At 43.6% G+C, this 19,915-nt stretch overlaps 1 protein-coding gene across 2 annotated transcripts in view; it reads right to left on the reverse strand.

The window, feature by feature from the left end:
- UCHL3 (ubiquitin C-terminal hydrolase L3) overlaps positions 1 to 19,915 on the reverse strand; it is a 45,636-nt gene that overhangs the window by 22,850 nt on the left and 2,871 nt on the right. For both annotated transcript variants that reach the window (XM_066581034.1, XM_066581026.1), the window contains 4 exons: positions 15,259 to 15,387; positions 13,896 to 14,052; positions 10,325 to 10,410; positions 6,829 to 6,876 (listed from right to left, as the gene is read on the reverse strand). In XM_066581034.1, the coding sequence (XP_066437131.1) occupies positions 6,829 to 6,876; positions 10,325 to 10,410; positions 13,896 to 14,052; positions 15,259 to 15,387 (420 nt within the window). The remainder of the gene's footprint in view (positions 1 to 6,828; positions 6,877 to 10,324; positions 10,411 to 13,895; positions 14,053 to 15,258; positions 15,388 to 19,915) is intronic.

A 19,915-nucleotide genomic window follows, 5' to 3' on the forward strand; every position in this document is an offset into this window, starting at 1 on the left:
CTGTGGTTAGCATGTAATCTGTTCCAGCACCATATCCAAGGAGGCCGGACCTGTTGAGGTGCGAAGCCTCCCAGCTCTTGGCTTCTGCACATCACACACCGTGCCACAGGTTTCAAGCTTATCACAAATAGGCCTGTTGGTTTTGTTCCAAACTCACGATGCAGTTCTCATCGTACTTCACACACATTCTCAACTTCCAATATCACTTCAAAATGGTTTTACATTTTCTTAAAGGGGTTGTCCCGCGGCAGCAAGTGGGTCTATACACTTCTGTATGGCCATAATAATGCACTTTGTAATGTACATTGTGCATTAATTATGAGCCATACAGAAGTTATAAAAAGTTTTATACTTACCTGCTCCGTTGCTGGCGTCCTCGTCTCCATGGTGCCGACTAATTTTCGCCCTCCGATGGCCAAATTAGCCGCGCTTGCGCAGTCCGGGTCTTCTCCTGTCTTCTATGGGGCCGCTCGTGTAGAATGCCGGCTCCGTGTAGCTCCGCCCCGTCACGTGCCGATTCCAGCCAATCAGGAGGCTGGAATCGGCAATGGACCGCACAGAAGCCCTGCGGTCCACGGAGACAGAGGATCCCGGCGGCCATCTTCAGCGGTAAGTATTGAAGTCACCGGAGCGCGGGGATTAAGGTAAGCGCTCCGGTAAGCTTTCTTTACCTCCCTGCATCGGGGTTGTCTCGCGCCGACCGGGGGGGGGGGGGGGGTTTGAAAAAAAAAAAAACCCGTTTCGGCGCGGGACAACCCCTTTAACTCATTCATTACCAAGCTTGTCCCCCCCATTTTAGTTTTTTCCTCCCCCTTTAAAAAAAAAAAACAAACAAAAAAAAACCACGTAACTTTTATTTATCCAGAGAGGTCGCTGTATGAGGGCTTGTTTTTTGCGAGATGAGTTGTATGCTTTAATGGTACTATTTAATGTACCATATAATGTACTAAAAAAAAAAAAAACTTTAGGTGGAGGGAAATGGCAAAAAAAAAAATTTTGAAATTCTGCCATCTTTCATTGCGTCTTGTTTCTACAGCGCACAAACTGCAATAAAAAAGGACAGGGTAGCTTTATTCTATGGGTCAGTACAATTACTACGATACCAAACTTTTTTTTTTTTTTGCTGTACTATTGCCTTTTTATTTTTCCGTCGACATAGTTGTGCGAGGGCTCATTTTTTGCGGGATGTATGTGTTGGTACCATTTTTGAAAACATATGACTGATAGTTTATTGCATTTCGTCTTGGAGACTGGTTGCCCGGGGGAAAAAAAAAAAAAAAAAAAAAAAAAAAAAAAAAAAGCATCTGGCATTCTTCGTTTTTTTATTCTGACGACATTCATTGTGTGGGGTAAATAATGCGTTATGGATGCAGCGATACCAAATATGAATTTGTTTTCTTTAAATTCTTTTATTATAAATATGGCAAAAGGTTTTCGCTTTTTTTAAAAATTTTATTCCTTTTTTTTTTAAATAAACTTTGTTCTTATTTTTACTTTTTTTTCTTTTTCTTTTAATTTAGTCCCCCTAGGGTACAACTAGCTATGCTTTGATCGCTCCTGTAGTATGATGTAATGCTATAGCATTACATCATACTGCAGTTTGACTGGCAGCTTATTAAGCCACCCCACGGGGATGGCTTGATAGACATTCTGCCAGGTCAGCCCTGGGGCCTTTCAGAAGGCTGCCATGACACTCACATGGCTCACTGCGATATTACCGCAGGGGGTTGTACGGTACCACCCAACATCGTTTGGGGGATTTAAATGCTGTTGTCAGAATTGACCGCGGCATTACAAGGGGTTAACAGGTCCAATCAGCCGCACGGCCAATCGCTGCTGGCAGCTGTTTCTTACAGCCAGCGCCCACAATATATGGAGGGAGATCACCCCACGATCTCCCTTCATACATACACCACTGATACAGGCCGTCAAAAGGCATATCAGCGATCGTTAAGGTGTTAAAAGCCAAGTGTGCCGCCACCATTTTATTTGACTGTATTGGCAGCCGCTTGGTGGTTTTAGCAAATATGCAACTACTGACATCGTTAAAGACAACACAATACTACATATTGCTGCCATAATTAATTTAGATTTTTTAAAGAGGGCATAGATAACCATTCCTGAAATGTGCCATATATGTTTGAAACGCCGCGCTAAACGCCAAAAAAACCCACTCCCACTGACTTCAATGGGGCCTTGCAGGCTAGCGTTCGAATGCAGCATTAGATTTTGCAGCGCAGTCTGCTCTATTATCATGCGTGTTAGTGCACTTCATCACCCATCTCAATGATGGGGTGCGTTAAAAGATGCCGTACGAGGAGTTTGAAAATGCTGCTCGAAATCACAGTAAAATGATGCGATTTCAAATGCAACGTTTTGCTAACATCTGTGTGAGAGCGGCCCGAGGAGACTGAAGGGGTCTACAACTGCTTGGCTTTGCCTTTCAAGTATACATAGTGCTCAGCGAGTCTCATGTAGTGAATAGAGTAAATGGCAATCACTGGGGACCCTGGGCATGGCAAAGCTGCAGGGTCTTAAAGAACCAGCTTAGCTAGTAACTACTGTTCTTTAACCCCTTAATGACGCGGCCATTTTTCTTTTTCCATTTTCGTTTTTTCCTCCCCCCTTTAAAAAAATCATAACTCCTTTATTTATCCATCCACGTCACTGTATGAGGGCTTGTTTTTTGCGGGACGAGTTGTATTTTTCAATGGTGCTATTTAAAGTACCATATAATGTACTGAAAAACTTTTTAAAAATTCTAAGTGGAGTAAAATCAAAAAAAAAAAACGACATTTTGCCATCTTTTAGTGCGTCTTGCTTCTACGGCGCACAAATGGCAACAAAAACGACATGATAACTTTATTCTATGGGTCGGTACGATTACTACGATGCCAAACTTGTTTAGGTTTTTTTTTACTATACTCTTTTTTTTTTTTTTTTTTTTAAAAAAGACATAAAATTTTTTTCAATTATTTTCTGTCGTCATTTTGTGCGCGCAATAATTTTTTTATTTTTCCGTCGACGTAGTTGCGCAAGGTCTCATTTTTTGCGGGATGTCCTGTAGTTTCTGATAGTACCATTTTGGAATACAGATGACTTTTTGATCGCTTTTTCTGGCGTTCTTCTTTTTTTTTTTTCGGACAACGTTCACCGTGCGGGAAAAATTATGTGCTACTTTGATAGATCGGACTTTTATGGACGCGGCAATATCAAATACATATTTTTAATTTATTATTTAGATTTTTTAATAATAGATATGGCAAAAGGGGGGTGATTTAAACTTTTACAACTTTTTTTTTTTTCAATTAAAAAAAAACTTCATGGATTCTTTTTTTTTACTTTACTTTGAAGTCCCCCTGGGGGACTTTAAGATGCGATGCTTTGATCGCTCCTGCAGTATGACGTAATGCTATAGCATTACGTCATACTGCTTTTTGACAGGCAGCCTATGAAGCCACCCCACGGGGACGGCTTGATAGGCAGTCTGCTAAGGCAGCCATGGGGCCTTTCATTAGGCCCCCGGCTGCCATGATACGTGCATGGCTCCCCCGATCTCACCGCGGGGGGGGGGGGGGGGGGGGGCCGCGCGGGACTCCCGAACACCGTTGGGGGATTTAAATGCCGCTGTCAGAATTGACAGCGGCATTTAAATGGTTAATAGCCGCTCGCGGCTATTGCCCGCGGGTGTCAGCTGTTATAAACAGCTGACGCCCGCACTGTATGAAGAGAGGTTGCCACGCAACCTCTCTTCATACATACCCCGAAGCTCCATGACGTACCGGTACGTCATTTGTCGTTAAGGGGGCATTTTCTCCAGTAATTGGGGCTCCTATGGATGCTGCTGCAGTTGCAGAGGAAAAAAAACAAATTATATGCATCACTGTAAATGGCCCCCCAGAGGTCTTGTATATTAGAAAAACAAGCTAAAATATATGGAATACAGAAAAAAAACTAAACAAAAAACACCCACACGCCAATCCAAACCATCACCAGGGGCACCCTATGCAAGTTACATATCAAAACAGCCGAAGGAAAATGGGGTGCCTATTCCTATATCCTAAGTGTTAGTTTAAATTTTAAAAACTACAGAATTATAAATAAATCTTTTTGCACACATTACATTTAATAAAAAGAGAAAAAGTTCTGAAAAAAAAAAAAGCTGAAAATAAACATTTTCGGTAGCCCATGAAAAAATAAATAAATAAATATATAGGGTTATTGCATCAACTTCATGCATAAAATAGTCGAGAAAATTGTTATTTAGGACTGAAACGTAGTTAAAGGATCTGCTACCGTACTGCTGTATTAGTGCAGATACCACAGGGCACGTTCTATACAACAGGTTCCCTTTATAGCTGGAGCTCATATGACAGGTCCTATTCCAGGGAAACAGTGGCTACAGTCCCGCTTGCCGGATCTAGTCTAGTACTGTAGTGACTTTTCCCATTGACTAGCAGGTTTGAGGTGAAAAGCTTTAATCCAATAATATAAAAGCCTCCAAAACATTTATTTGATTAAAAATGCAGTATTAGAATGGGGAGCTCACAATCCCATATATCATGGGGTTACATCACACCCCGGGGCTTACTGCACTGCCATGCACATAGCCGCTGGGAGAACAGCCAGGAACTGCAGTGCAGTAATGGAGGAAGGGAAGAGAATATCGCTATCAGGGCAGAACAGGGTCTGAAGTTGGTCATTTCCCACATACAGCGTTACGGGCGTCGCTAATATAATCCGGCTTCACTGGAGGATTTCGTCAACCTAGGAAGTCCTTTCTTGTCACTTCTGGAGTACATGAAGAACCGAAATGTCATTTGAAGTAACTATCTGACATATGTCAAGGCTTGAGAGCCATGTTCAATCCTGACACCCTTTTTGACTAGGAGCCCAAGAGTAGTCATGGCAACAGATACCATCATGGCTTCAGGCTACCGCTTCCCTGTATTACCAATGTGGGGGAAATCTACTCCGAGACGCTCCTTACACTGTGCCGACGCTTGTATGGAATTACACATTGACTAAATGTAAGTGAATGGAGCAGACTGGCACAGCTGGTGAGGTCACGACTCAGCATTATATATATACCCCCCCAAGGGAGGCAAAAAGTCCTGGGGCAGGAAATAACACAGGACTTCACAAAAGGTGGAAAGCGATGCGATAGTCACACAGTAAGACACGCTAGCCCATAGTATGGTAGGCAGGACAAGCAACCACTGGAGGGCTGATCCCACTGCTATGGGTGCATGTATGCTACTACTAGGACTGGGAGATAACACCCAAAATTAAAATCTAAGATTCTTCCAAAATGTTCCCAATTCTAAAATCTTGATTTTTTTTTCTCTTTTTATCATTTCAAATTTCATTTTTTTATTTTGTTAAACAAGCTGGAAGAATACAAAATTACAATTCTTCAGAGCATGCAGAAAACCCCCTTAGTATATATGGACCGTGAGCATACTCCATTACACTTGATATTTAGAACATATTAACCCTTTCCAATCCACTGTCTCACATCTAAAGACATTCTGATTGAAGTCTGTAGAGCTCCAATGTGGGAAGACATCCAGCAGGGTATTCTTACTGTATATTACTGGCCACTACGTCGCCGGGGGGGTATTTGGGCCTCTCCAGCATGTCCCATACCGCAGTACTGGCTCTAGCCAGCAGATTGCGCCATTGTAAAATGGCAGAAATAGAAAGCCCCCTAGGAAACCCTGAATCCAAAATTGGATTGCAAAGGGTTAAAAGGGAGTCTGTCAGCATATTTAGGGCCATTAAACTGCCAGAATATCATTATGCAGTTGGGTATAGCTTTCTAAAAATGTCCTTGTGATCATAGTGTTATAACTTACCCGAGCCCAGGACTCATCTCCAGGGGTATGCACAGTGCAGCGAGGTGCATCTGCCCCAGCTTCATGTGTACAAGTGCCTGGCAGGGTACAAGTCCATTCTTCGGGTGCATATAACATCTGACATACAACCTATTGTTCTACATCAGGTGTGTCCAATCATTTTGGTGTCTCTAGACCACACCGGAAGAAGAGTTGTCTTGGGCCAGACATTAACCCTTTCCAATCCCGTGTCAGGCTTTGTCTGACAGAGAATTTCCTGTATAGCTCTGATGTCAAACTGGGTCTGACACAGGTTTCTAACACTATGCAGGACAGTGCTGCATAGTGTAATATAATATATATATATATATATATATATATATATATATATATATATATATATATATATATATATATATATATACACACACATATACATATATATATATGCAGAACAGCATCTATATGGGCCACACGCTGCCATAGGTGCTCTAGAAAATCAATACAAGGTATGTAGAGTCAATCTTGGCCCTAAAACTGCCTATTCTCTATTGTGAGCATAGAGTCACAGGTATCCCTTACACTCCTAATTTATTTCAATGGAGAGAGAGTTGGTGGGTAGATGGTGCTCACTGCATCGAGGCCAAATACTTAACCTGGCATCCAGAATTCACAGTTCTATATAAATCTGAAAATGTTTCCACTCCCAGGACAGAGCTCACAATTCCGCGGCTCCACGCCTGTGCCCTCTTGTATGTAAGCTCTTGCTTAGGCCTTCCCTACATTTGTTGACCTCTGCATGCATGACAAGGATTACCTGCAAACATTCACACAGCAGCAGAATAATGATTGTACAGGGGGCTCTTCTCCGCCAATATATTCCCACACAGGGGTTTCACTTACATCTGAATGAGCCGTATCAGTGTCAGGTCTGTTCCCTGAAAATTGGCAAGAAGTGGGCAGAAAAGACAGAATAAACAAGAAGCCTTACCTCAGTCTGTCCCTCTTGAGCGCTGCTCTCATGTGTAACCCGAATACTCTGGAATAGGAGAGCAATAATCTTGTTAATAGTTACAGGCATACTAGTCTCTGCTACACTGTAATAAGCGGGACCACAGGAATACCAACTATGTACACAACCAAAAAGTCAACAATTACATCCTTACAGCTATCTACTGGGGAGACATGGGATACATTGCTGCATTTTTGACGCACATTTTTCCATTGAGATTTCTTAACTGAAACTATTGTGGGTGGAGAACATTAACCTATTCACACCAGTTATTCAGGATTTGTAAATTATTTAGCAAGTTTTGCTGCATGCAGTTTTTGGGACCCCTCAGCACTTCAGAAGTGGTGCAAAAAGTGGATGATGTTAACTGGAGGGGATGGGGCCAGCAACTGTCCAACAAGGTAATCATAGGTGAAGACAGAAATATGTAAATGTCACTAAACATTTACACTGGTGTATAGCTGGCACAGTTTACATTATACACACACTATGTATTACCTTGGTTAGTTATTCCTTTCTATCTGAAACTCATGGTCTATCCTCAGGAGGGTCACGTAGTCTTAATTCTGACCAGCTCAGATTTACTTGGGTTTATGTATGCTTAAATTAGTCAGCTTTCAGTCAGAATAACTTCTGCACGATATTACATGGACCCCACCATAGCAGCTCTTTACAGGGGATGTAGACACTCCTATCATACTTACCAATGATGATCACACAGCTCCTATCACACAGTTATAATAGAGGAGATCACAGCTCATCCTCCTGACTGTATACTTCGTCTGTAACACGTTAATATGAATATATAATACAGATGGCAACAGCACTATCCTCCCAGCAAACAGATGGTACAGGCTCTAGCTGGTCATGTCATGCTGCACTGATGCATCATGGGACCCATAGCACTTTAGTTTAAGCCTGGCATATGAAAGGCGAGTAATAAATCTCATCATTAGGTCATTAAAATTTAGAATATCAACCCTTTCCAATTCACCGACATCTTCCTACATTCTGATTGAAGCTTGTACAGCTCCAATGTGACGTCCAACAGGGTATTCTTACCGTCTATTGCCAGTTACTCCGCTGTCGGAGCCTCTCTGGCGCACACACACTGGCTTTGGCCAGCAGATGGCACTGTTGTATAATAGCAAAAAGAGAAAGCCTTTTAGGAAAACCCGAAGCCAAAATTGGATTGGAGAGGGTTAAAGAGGTTCAGTACTAAAGTAGAGAGAAGTTACAAAGTGCCAGAACATCAAGCGCTAGTACTGTAATATACACCGGAATAAAGGTATGCCGCTGCAAACTGCAACAACATGTACAGGGGAGCCGGAAGCTGTCAGAGGGGCTGCAGGTTTGCCCATGTGAACAGCATCATTGTGGGGAAATAAGGAGATGGTGGGCGCAATAGAAGGAGCAATGCAATAGGGGAGAATAATCATAATGTATGCAGTTAGGTTCTACTTTTTGGGGGTCATGATATGTCATCTTTAAAGCATGTGATCAGTTTTTATGAAACACTTGTTCACTGCACAAGAACAAAATGTTATGAAACCATCATCTACTTTGTGATTCTCCTCCCTAAAAGAGTTGAATATATCCGTTTCCTAGGAGTGGATGGGAACATATTTGTTTACACATAGAAGCTGAAAACCGGAACTAAAGCCCAAACGGCGCATTAAAAAAAAAACAAAAAAAAAAAACCGGACTCTTTCAGAGTCCCATGTGTGCACTCTCCCTTACAATTCTACGGCAGAGCGCAAGCACGGGACTCTGAAAGTCAGACTTTTGTGCCCAGTGCAGGCTTCAGCGGCAGAGACTGCAGGATCCAAGGAGCCGAACAACTAAAAAACCAACACACACCTCTCCATCACCTCCTCTAAGAGCACCATGTGTTAGTTTATGGTGCAGGTCCCCTTTATGTTCATATGCGTTTTCAGCCTCTGATTGTAAACACTGCATAGTTCTCATTTGCCATCAAATAAGATTGTGAAAACACTGGAAGTCAGAAAGCGGCATAACGTTTTACTAATACAGTGATTAAGATTTACACTAGTTAAAAGAATATGTAAAATACATAAAAAAAATAAAATTAAAATTAATTTACACCATTCACATTCAGCCACAGAAGCCTTAGGGCTCACATCCATGGGCAGGTTGGATTCCACATGCGGAAGCCCGCAGCGGAATCAGATCCTGCTCATAGCCGAGGCCCCGCTTACCTTGCCGGTCTTTTTTCTGTAATGCTTTCCCACAGAATCCGTGGCCGTCAGCAAATCAGACGACTTACATTGACTTCAATGGAAGCCGTCTGTGCGAGAACCGCACTAAATGAAGTATGCTGCGAACTGATTTCCGCACCTAAAAGGTCCACGAATCAAATCTGCATGCTTTTATTCGGACTGCTGTTCAGTCATTCAGGATTTTATGCAGTGTAAACGATGGGCTGAACGCTGAGCGGTCAGTGTAAACAGCAGCCGCTCGGTACTGAATGGGCGCTGTGTTAAGTGAATGGAGAGGGGTGGGGGAGAGCGAGGAGTGAAACCTCCAGCAGCCCTGCTGTGAGCCAACGATGCGCATTGCTGTGCAGCAGCACGGAGGGAGTACATGCAGGGACAAGTGTTGGCCATCATTTGCCCGACAGTAGTGTCATGTAAATGGGGCTTAAAGACGTACCGATGATCTGTCAAGTGACTGCTGCAGCTGATCCCCAACTGAAGGAAGCCAGTGATTGGCTGCAGCGGTCACATGATTATGGTATCCCTGACATCAGCACCAGGTCCCTGCGCCTGAAAGTGAGTGCATGCGAAACAAAAGCAGCAGGGAAGGAATCCATTTTTTTACCCTTTTCAAAAGTCTCCCAGACAACTTTTAAAGCCTGCCCGACTTTTCAGAAGAAGCTGCCAGGTGTACATGATGATTAACATATCTGCCTGTTAAAGGATTTGTATCCTACATTTTTCACCAGTTACTCCCGCTTATACTCGGCTGTCCCCGAGCAGGTAGAAGGAGACTGCTGCTACGCTATGCTCTATACACAAGAAATGGCAGATTCTGCTCCCTGTCTGTAGAGAAACAACATCAGCATGAAGAACACAAGAGAAGTACTGAGCAGTGCAGATGTGAGTGCAGTAGCTGTAGTACAGGAAAGAACTCACCAAGCTGCTGCAGTTATATCAGTATGTATCCCTGCTTCTTTCCCTCCGTCCCTCTCCATATGCTTCTATGGGAAGCAAAACCCTCCTTTGTTGCAAAATGATACCTGCTTCTAGTCACCGATAAGACAGAGCAGTCAGAGTGGACAGCAATTTAAGTAAATAAAATGATTAACTGCCACAAACATGAAGTTGTTTGAAAAGTCAGTGACCATTTAAAGCACAAGTCCCTGCAAGGGTCCCCTTAGAATGTAGGTGCCATACTGATCAGCTGATCACTTTGCCCACAGTTAAATACAGCAAGAAGTTCTACTTGTACATACCTCATCCTTTTCTAGAAATTTGGCTCTTTCTTCAGGACTTAGTGAGGAGGACTCATCGAGAAACTTTTTCAAAGCAGAGTCACATTCTGAGGGGAAAAAAACAACTGTCAGAAGAAGAAGAGCTAACCGGCTCCCATCCGGGATACAGAGAGATTATATACACACACTGTATGGGGAGTCTGGCATACAGACGTATCTTCAGTGACTGCCGATCTACTCGTTTATGCATCAGCTTTAATGTCATAGCATTATGCAGTAGATTTTTGCCAGATCTTGATCTTATACTATTGATCGGTTTCAATATATTGTAGGGGGTCTCAGCGATCAGCACTGTTAACCCTTTCCAATCCACTGTCTGACCTGTGAAGACATTACGATTTGAGGCTGTACAGCTCTGATGTTGGTAGACATCCGTCGGGGTTCTCTTACTGTATATTGCCAGCCTCTCTGCTGTCGGAGCCTATCCAACGTGTCACCTCATGCAGTACTGGCTTTAGCCAGCATATAGCGCCATTGTATAACGGCAGAAAAAGAGTAAGCCACCTAGGAAAACCAGGACATAAATTGGACTGGAAAGGGTTAACTTCTAGCAATGGGTCCTGTGGGGGTCTGCATCTCGCCAAGTACAACATTTGCCTAGAAAGTTTGTTCTCCAGTATTTGCGTGGGTTTTCTGCAACAATCTAAAAACATCATGTTAGGTTATTTAGCTTCCTATAAGATTGGCCGTACTCTCCACTATAACAGAATTAGCGACTGACCCGAGTTGTGACCATCTCTGTGGAAGAGGTCCGTGCAAAAAAGAAAATATCTATTTATTATTTAATCGCTAATCCTTTATAATACAGATTGGGCAAACGTTTTAGGGGTTATAGTTTTACCATCAAAAGGAAGATGGAAAAATACCTCTGCAGCGCCACCTATTGGATGGCAGCATTCCTTCAAATCAATGTGACTGTAACAAGTCTTACCAATGATTGGGAATAGGAAACTAAAGCAAGAAAACCATACACAGACAGCTGTTTCAGGGTGGCGCTGCATAGGTATTTTTCCATCTTCCTTATTTCCATAAGTTACCCAGAGGAGCTTGCAAAGCCTTATAAAAGTCTTCTCACTCACCTTCTAGGTGTCCCCACAGCCCTCCTGGGTGCTCCCCTTGGGAAGAGACTATACCATCCCCTGATCCACTCACCCCCTAGGTGTCTCCATACATTTTATGGGTACTCTCCTTAAAGGGGTTGTCCCACGGCAGCAAGTGAGTCTATACACTTCTGTATGGCCATATTAATGCACTTTGTAATATACATTGTGCATTAATTATGAGCCATACAGAAGTTATAAGAAGTTATTCACTTACCTGCTCCGTTGCTAGCGTCCCCGTTTCCATGGTGCCGTCTAATTTTCAGCGTCTAATCGCCCGATTAGACACGCTTGCGCAGTCCGGGTCTTCTTCTTTTCTCAATGGGGCCGCTCGTGCCGGAGAGCGGCTCCTTGTAGCTCCGCCCCGTCACGTGCCGATTCCAGCCAATCAGGAGGCTGGAATCGGCAATGGACCGCACAGAAGCCCTGCGGTCCACCGAGGGAGAAGATCCCGGCGGCCATCTTCAGCAGGTAAGTAAGAAGTCACCGGAGCGCGGGGATTCAGGTAAGCACTGTGCGGTTTTCTTGTTTAACCCCTGCATCGGGGTTGTCTCGCGCCGAACGGGGGGGGGGGCTATTGAAAAAAAACAAAAACGTTTCGGCGCGGGACAACCCCTTTAAGGAGACATGACACCCCTCCTAATCCAGTTTAACCATCATGATGTGTTATATTTAAAACATCATCTTACTTTTGTTGTCTAAAAAAAGGTAGGCCTTTTATATACCAAAACAGAAAATAAGCGGAAAGGATGCAAATCTACAAATAGAGCAAACGTGCAGAACAAGCTGGCAACTGACAATCTGATGAAGCTGAAGGAATAGTTCTTATTAGACTAATACTCTGCTATAGGATGGTCTTTACCCCTACAAAGGAGTTATTTGGCCCACGGGGCAGCTGGTTTTATAAAAAAAAAAAGTTGGACACCCCCTTTAAGTAATTTATACACACTTTTTAAATATATTCCATAATCTAGAATTAATAGTCCAGCAGATCAGGTCACACATTCTAGACACCGATCAGACAGAATATTAAATCCAATGATCCATCATTAAAGCAACCCTCCAGAAACAAAGATGGCCACTTCTCTGACTACCTGATAGACTAATGATGTGAACTAATACACAGTGTATAAGAAACTGCATCAGCTTTGATTAACCAGTGCTGGCCAGTCACATCAGCATGTAGTAGTGCCTTAGGGCTCAGGTTTACGGGCAGGTCTGAATTTCGGGAACCCTGTGGGGCACCCGCGCAAATGATCCGGAGTTCAAGCCACCCATAGAAAATCATGGGCAACCGCAGCTTATTGGGATCCCGCAGAGACGGCTTCTATTGCAGTCAACGGAAGCCGTCCAATCTGCGGCATACCCGGAACAGTCACTCTGGGTGTTCCACGGATCCCGCGGGAAAGCAAGAGATTCAAAAATCTCCACTGCGCATGTTCAGGGAGGGGGGGGGGGGGGGGGAGCTGGCGGGCACGCCCACATGCACAGAGGAGAGGACGGATGACCCGCACGCATCCGGACTAGTAAGCAGTGTCCTCATACCGCGGGCAGAGTGGGATCCCGCAGCGGGGCTCCCGCCCACTGAACCTGACCAGCCTGTGGACATGAGGCCTTAGACTACTGCTACGTACTATGACACCGGATGCATCAGGTAGTCAGAGAAGCGGCACCACAGGGTCGCTTTAACATTTCCAGTAATTTGTACCACAGTAGCTCTTTTGTGGGAAGAATTGACCGTTCAGCTGCTGCCAAATATATTCCACCCCATGACAGGTGCCAGTGTCCAAGGTAATAGTTATTCCCTTTACCCATCAGTAGTTTTACATGTTATGGCTGACTGATGCACATATTAGACATACACACACGGCCCTAAGGAGTAGTTTAGAGGAGAGGTTTCTTGCGGTTCAAGTCAACAACGTTATTATGGGGCTGTTACCTTGTTATCTACTAGGAAAAAATAAATAAATAAAAAAGTCTAATAATTGCTGCAGTATCAGTGTCCCTAGTAATGCTTTATGTCACTAGAAAATCCCTTCTAAATCCGGTCGAGTCAAGAGAGCGACTAGCGATTTCAAAATCCACACCACTGATGGGATCTGCATCAAAAAAACAAACCAGCAATGGTGTGGATTTTGATGTACATTTTTGTGTCGGTTTTCCGCACCATTTTCAGCCACGTGTGATCACTGATTTGTTGTGGATTTCAGCCCTTTAATTTGAATTTAATTGAAAAGGGAGAAATCTGCTACCGATCTGCACCAAAATCCATTACAAACTCTGGCCCAACTCCACTACGTGTGTGAACACAGCCTTAAAGTTTTAAATACTCTATAGGAAACAAGAACTTTGTACAAAACACCTAGATGCACCCAAAAACTGACACTATAGCATCCCCTGGTGGACAGTTATGGAAAAGCGCAGACAATTACCAAAGCTAAGCTTGTCCTTGTTGTTTGCCACTGCATGAATGAGGCCAATTGTTCCACAGGCGTTGCTTATCGTCTGCTTCATGAAGTAAACAGAGGAATCTACATCTTGACCGTGGGATTTAATCTTTTCTTCCTCCTCTGCCCTGAAGTGCTCATACTGAAGGAGGAAAAATAGAAGGATTCAATCACTGAATGTTAATCGTGACATTCTTCCATCCACAGCTCTTCATATGTCATGTCTTGGCTGCAGAATAACAGTATTCTTACACATGCACTGCGCCAAAGCAAGCCTACTTGACTTACAGTCTACAGCTTAGCATCGAAGCACATCTACAGATACAAGTAGATCTTATCAAAGGGTTGCGGGTTTCAGGCTGCCTGCACACGAACGGGGGCAGATTCCGGATGCGGGATCCCGCAGCAGAATCAGACCCTGTGCCCGGCCGGCATCCATGTGTACCTGTCATTTCTTTTCTTCCGTACTGCAGATGGTTCGGACGGCAAGCTGTCAAACATGCAAAGTACAGATTTTTTTCCCAAAAATTGATTATCTTTCCTGCGCCATCGCTAGGCGATAATGTTAATTGCGGAGGGGCCACTGGTCAGGTGGTTTCAAATGACTTCAGTAAAAGCCATTAGTGCGGAGCCCGCATGAAAATGGAGCATGCTGTGTGAGCAGACATTCCATTAGTTTGAATTGGTGCAGAATGCCGCAGATAGTCAGAGTGGGAGACGATCGCGAATTTAGCAATTCAAACCCGGTGGTGTGCAGACGGCCTTAGGAGTAGGACATTCCAATGTACAGGGTTGGTGCAGAAAACCCAGACACGTGTCCTTGTGGCCTCCGGCCAGGCTCACACAAGCCTATCTGAACTTATTACATGTGTATGGCATGTGGTAGATCGCAGCAATTCAAATACATTGATTTTCGCTGTTACACTAGCATGTTTTCATTGCATATAATATGCAAGTAAAAAATAAAAGAACGCAGCGTGTTCTATTTTGCCACGCATTACTTGCAATGGAGCCCTATTCTCTATGGGTGTGTACAAAACACTGTACATATGTACTTACGTTGCATATGTGGGGCGTTTACACGCAACATTGCTAAGAGACAGAGTCGGTAGTTTAAAATCAATAAAACCAGGGGGCCAGTCCATGAAATACGCCAAAACTCACTGCCATATGTGGCGATACGCGGTAAACGCTGTGATATATACTCAGCGTTTTCCCACGTGCTCATTTGAGCCTGCCCTAACACATCTCGTATAAAGAAAGAGTAACAGTAACCTGTTCCTCCATGGCAGTATTACATTCCAACTAAGCATCTCTGGGACAAACACGGCAGCTACTAGAAACTTACCTTTTCCGTTATTGGGAAGAGAAGCAGCAGGGCACAGACTGGGCGAGGAACTAGACTGAGAAGTTCTGGGTCAAGTCCATAGACATCTACAAACTGCCAACTAGTGCCAACACCCAACTGCTTGAGGAACTGCAAGATGCAGAAAGGTAAAGGAACAAGATGAGACATTGAAGTAGAAAGCACAAATTTTACAGTATTTGTTTCTAAATTGTAGAAGAGAACTTATAGCGATAATATGAAAACTGAGGTCTTAAGTTCAACAGCAATTTAATTAAAGAAAGCCTAACACGTCACTTGGGAAGACATGCAGCAAGCATCCAGCAGTGTCATGGGCCTACACATCTGCTTGGATGGTAACCTGTAGGTGAACAGCACCACCCTGTGGTCATTCAACAGACTGCAGATTGGTTAACTGATGCACAAAATCTAAAAGAAATTGGATTTTTTAACTTAATTAAAAAAAACAAAAAAAACACCCCAATAGTGGCACAGCACACGCCGTCCTATTACCTCTTGTGTATTAGGATATGCACAAGTAAATAATAAAGTGGAGCAAGAAGCAGGATATCTTCTAGACCGCCCGGCCTGACAGCTTCGGAGTCTCGGCCAGAGCTGTACTTTACATATACGTTCATCCTGTGCTTTTATATCTGCACACAAATTCCGTCACATCATTAGCGCCATTTTCTAGCGCTACAGTACCACTGCACGGCCAACTAGATTTTTAAAAGAACTTGCCGAGAAAGATGGTATTAAAAGACGTTTGTGTATTTGTAGATTTACAATGGTGCATCTTCTGAAATGTCATTAGTGACGTGCCAGAAGACGGCAGTGCCGGCGCTCCGTGAGCCGAGACTGGACGTTCACGTAGAAGGGTCAGCACTGTGGAGTCAGCCGGGTGTATACATGTATTCAGTTCAGCCAGATGCCCATCCGGGTGCTTTAAGACTGAATACTCTTTAAAAAAGGATTCAAACGAGCAAACATGAATGATAATCATCGGGCTAAAGGCGAGCCAACAAGCGATCATCATTCACTTTTCATTCGGCATTCATTTTATGTGGGCATAAAAACATAAATAAAGACACATGATTGGCTCATTCCCAAATCATTCGGTATAACCTGTGCGTGTTCAGTCCTCCTCATTCACGCATACAGCCAACGTGAGCGCGAACGAGCCGGCGGCGACGTCACTGGCTTCTTCAAACAATAATCGGCTCATCTAAAGAGGCCTGCACACACAGAGACCGAACCGAAGAGACAAAGTCCAGAGGCGCGGGGGGACGCCGCCGCACACCGTTCTATCAGTTAGCGCGCCCTGTGTGATACGTTGACAAGGTGGAGTTCACACAGCTGATTTCGTGGAGGATTTTGGGGCAGATCTGCAGAAGATTTCACCCTTTCGATTGAGCTCAAATTGAGGGGTGAAATGTGCTGCAGATCTGCACCAAAATACGTAGCAAATCAATTTCCGTGTGAACGCGCATAAAGTTTGTGTATTGGCCCCACTGATGTATGGGAAATAGATGCATATTCTGACATCCCCACCAAGTGTGCCTGAACGCGACAAAGCCACAACGGTATGCGGGCTGATATAGTATATTGGGAAGTAGAGGGAGAAGAGCCCACTGTATAGGCAAGGGTTTCATCGTTTTCAATGGGAGTCCTCGCATGGCACCTGTGGGCACCTCGCATGGCACCTGTGGGCACCTCGCATGGTGTCCCATGTGTTTTACTGTCCTATCGAAAACAATGGATGATGCGTTCCGAAGAATGCGAAGACAGGACTTGATGAAAAATAATGGATTTTTGTGAGTGTCACAACGCATCAAACTTGGGCAAGATTCTTGGCCGTGTAAAACCAGCCTTACGCCAATTTCACACAGGCGAGTGTGATATCGACCTGATATTGCGAACTGCCTCACATCACTGCAGGAAAGAAGCAATCTGAAAGGTAAACCTCACATCGCACTCACACGCCGTGCGATGGTGTGTCGGCCCCATTGAAAACAAAAGGCGATGCGGGGTGTTCCGAGGGCACATCCCAAAGATGGGACATGCCACAATGTGGGAAAATAAAAGAATTAAAGATTGCTCGTGTGTATGACTCCATTCAAAAGCTCTCACACCGTTTTCTCGGCTGCGTAAAACCAGCCTTAGGGCTCATTTACACATTTTTTATGCATGTAATAACCAATACTGAAACCCCACAGACTTGCATTGTGGCATTCGTAAAAAGGGCGCAGCATGACCTATTTGGGACCAAAAAATGGACGCATGAAAATATGCAGGTTCACAAGGGGGAGAACTCTTTCCCCGTATCTATTTATTACATAGTGATCATTGCAGATTTACCCACGGAAAACACCCAAAATACACAGGGATTCCGCACATTTCGGTATTGTGTATGCAGCATATCATGTGAGCAAATACACTACGTCTGTATAAGTGAGCCCCAAGGGCCCCTTCACACGGGCGAGGGCGATATCAGGCTGTGATTCACGGTCCAATATTGCACTTTCTACCAAATGAAAACAGTCTTGCATCACTATGGGGGATTCTTCATCACCCTGGGGATGAAGAGGTTCCCCCGCCGTGGCTGTCACAGCCGAGCAGAAGATCAGGCTGCAGTCACCGGCCCCACTGAAAACAATGGGCGACATCTCAAAAAGATACAACAGGCTGTGATTTTTTTTTCTTCACGCAACATTGCGTGATTTTATTTTATTTGAATTGTGTATTATGTGTGTATAATAAATACACGGTACATCGTGGCAGTTCAGATACACTAGGCCCTTTTTCCATTACGTAAAAGAACACAGCATGTTCTATATTACCATGTATTACATACAATCACGTATATAGTTCTCTATGGCCGCATAATACTGCACATACACAACACCACTAAGAGAGGGCAGGGGGAACCTAGTCACACGATAGCATGCGGGAGATACGCTGCCTTATGCGCAATACACGCAGTGTCTTAAGCGTCCGGCCGTGTGAACGAGCCCTAAATTTGATGCTCATGTCAGTTGTTTCTCTTCAAGTTGGTGTGTCACGTTCTATGTTGAGAAGGTACAGGCTCATAATATGGAAGAATCTGTCTCAAAATGGCCGCTAGATACAAAATGGAGCATTATAAGATGTAAATAAGCTTGTGTGTAGTGAAACAATAATTCAAGCAGAAATAACTTTAGGGCAGGAGATTCGGTGCAATGTCTAATGTGTCTCTCTGTTCTTTTTCATGAGAACCAAGTCTGGACACAGCTGTTATCAGAAAAAGGCCTCCCACACCTCCATTCGCAGACTTGGACAAAGGAACTGACTGTGCTACAACCACCTGAATAACAAAGTGAATACAAGGGAGGACCAAGATAACGCTGAAGAGAAACAGACACTTGAGAACATAACAGATATATTCTCACTACACTGATTGTTGAACAATGCACGATTCTTGATGTTTTTCTAACCCAATGAGATTAACCCCGTGACTAATGACGTATTCCTTTCCTGTATTAGAACTATACCAAGTCAATAAACGCTCAGAGTACGCACGCCTTAAGCAGAGTGAGCTGTATATCTGCCGTGGCTCAACTCTACGTATCTGAGGAGAACTAGAAACCGACTCTTTGTGTGGTTTTTGGCCTCCGTGGTGCACCGGATACGAATTGATTTGGAACCCAAGGCTTGAAAGGTTAATGTGACCTAGCGGTCCTTAACAATGTCATCATTAACGGCTTGCTATAGGGACATTTGAGAAACCCTGCCTGACTTTATACAGCTGTGAACGTGGTATTTTCACACACCAAGACAGTGTTTACTGTGGTGTGTGTATCCGGGCATGAAAAAATAAATAAATAAAAATTTTATTTATAATATATATATATATATATATATACATACATACATATACACACACACATATATACATATACACACACACACCCCTGTTAACTTCTACTGTCTTCATGCGTACATACACATTTACCACATGCATTCAACACATTTTTGTGCATTAATGGCCAATTTTGGTGCACAATATGCACCAAAATAGGACATGCTGCAATTTCTCTCACACATGTGAAATAAACACATCTGCATATCCCAATGCAAATCAGAGCGGTCTATTAGACATGTGAGAAAATATGTATGAAATATGGTCCACAAATATATATATATATACACACACACACACACACACAAAAATTTGGCTAACACAACTAACATGCGCTCTTTTGTAGACCAATTGCAGTCCCATAGCCACAGGAAAATAATACAGAGGAAACGCTTCCATGAAGGCCATTCGGCTGCTGATCTGCCATGTATAAGACCCCTAGGGCTCCCTCACATGAGTATTGTGTCTGCTCATTACATGTGGATTTGGTACGCTCCGAACACACACACACTTATTTAAACACGTATGAAAGTAAAGTTGCATTATGTCCCATTTTCTGTATTTGAAACCTACATTGCCCATGCCAGTCTATGGCAGCGGTAAAACTCTGCAGTGCATACATGGTACATCCATATTTACATACAAAAAAAATCACGAAATATACAGAGAATGTGCGCAGCTTTGTCACATAAATACGCAGCAATTTCCACAACCGAATACACCATGTCTGTATGACTGAGCCCTCAGCCCCCCGTTAGTCAT

The sequence above is a fragment of the Eleutherodactylus coqui genome, chromosome 1, assembly GCF_035609145.1.
Source record: "Eleutherodactylus coqui strain aEleCoq1 chromosome 1, aEleCoq1.hap1, whole genome shotgun sequence".
In the NCBI taxonomy this organism is placed as follows: Eukaryota; Metazoa; Chordata; class Amphibia; order Anura; family Eleutherodactylidae; genus Eleutherodactylus; species Eleutherodactylus coqui.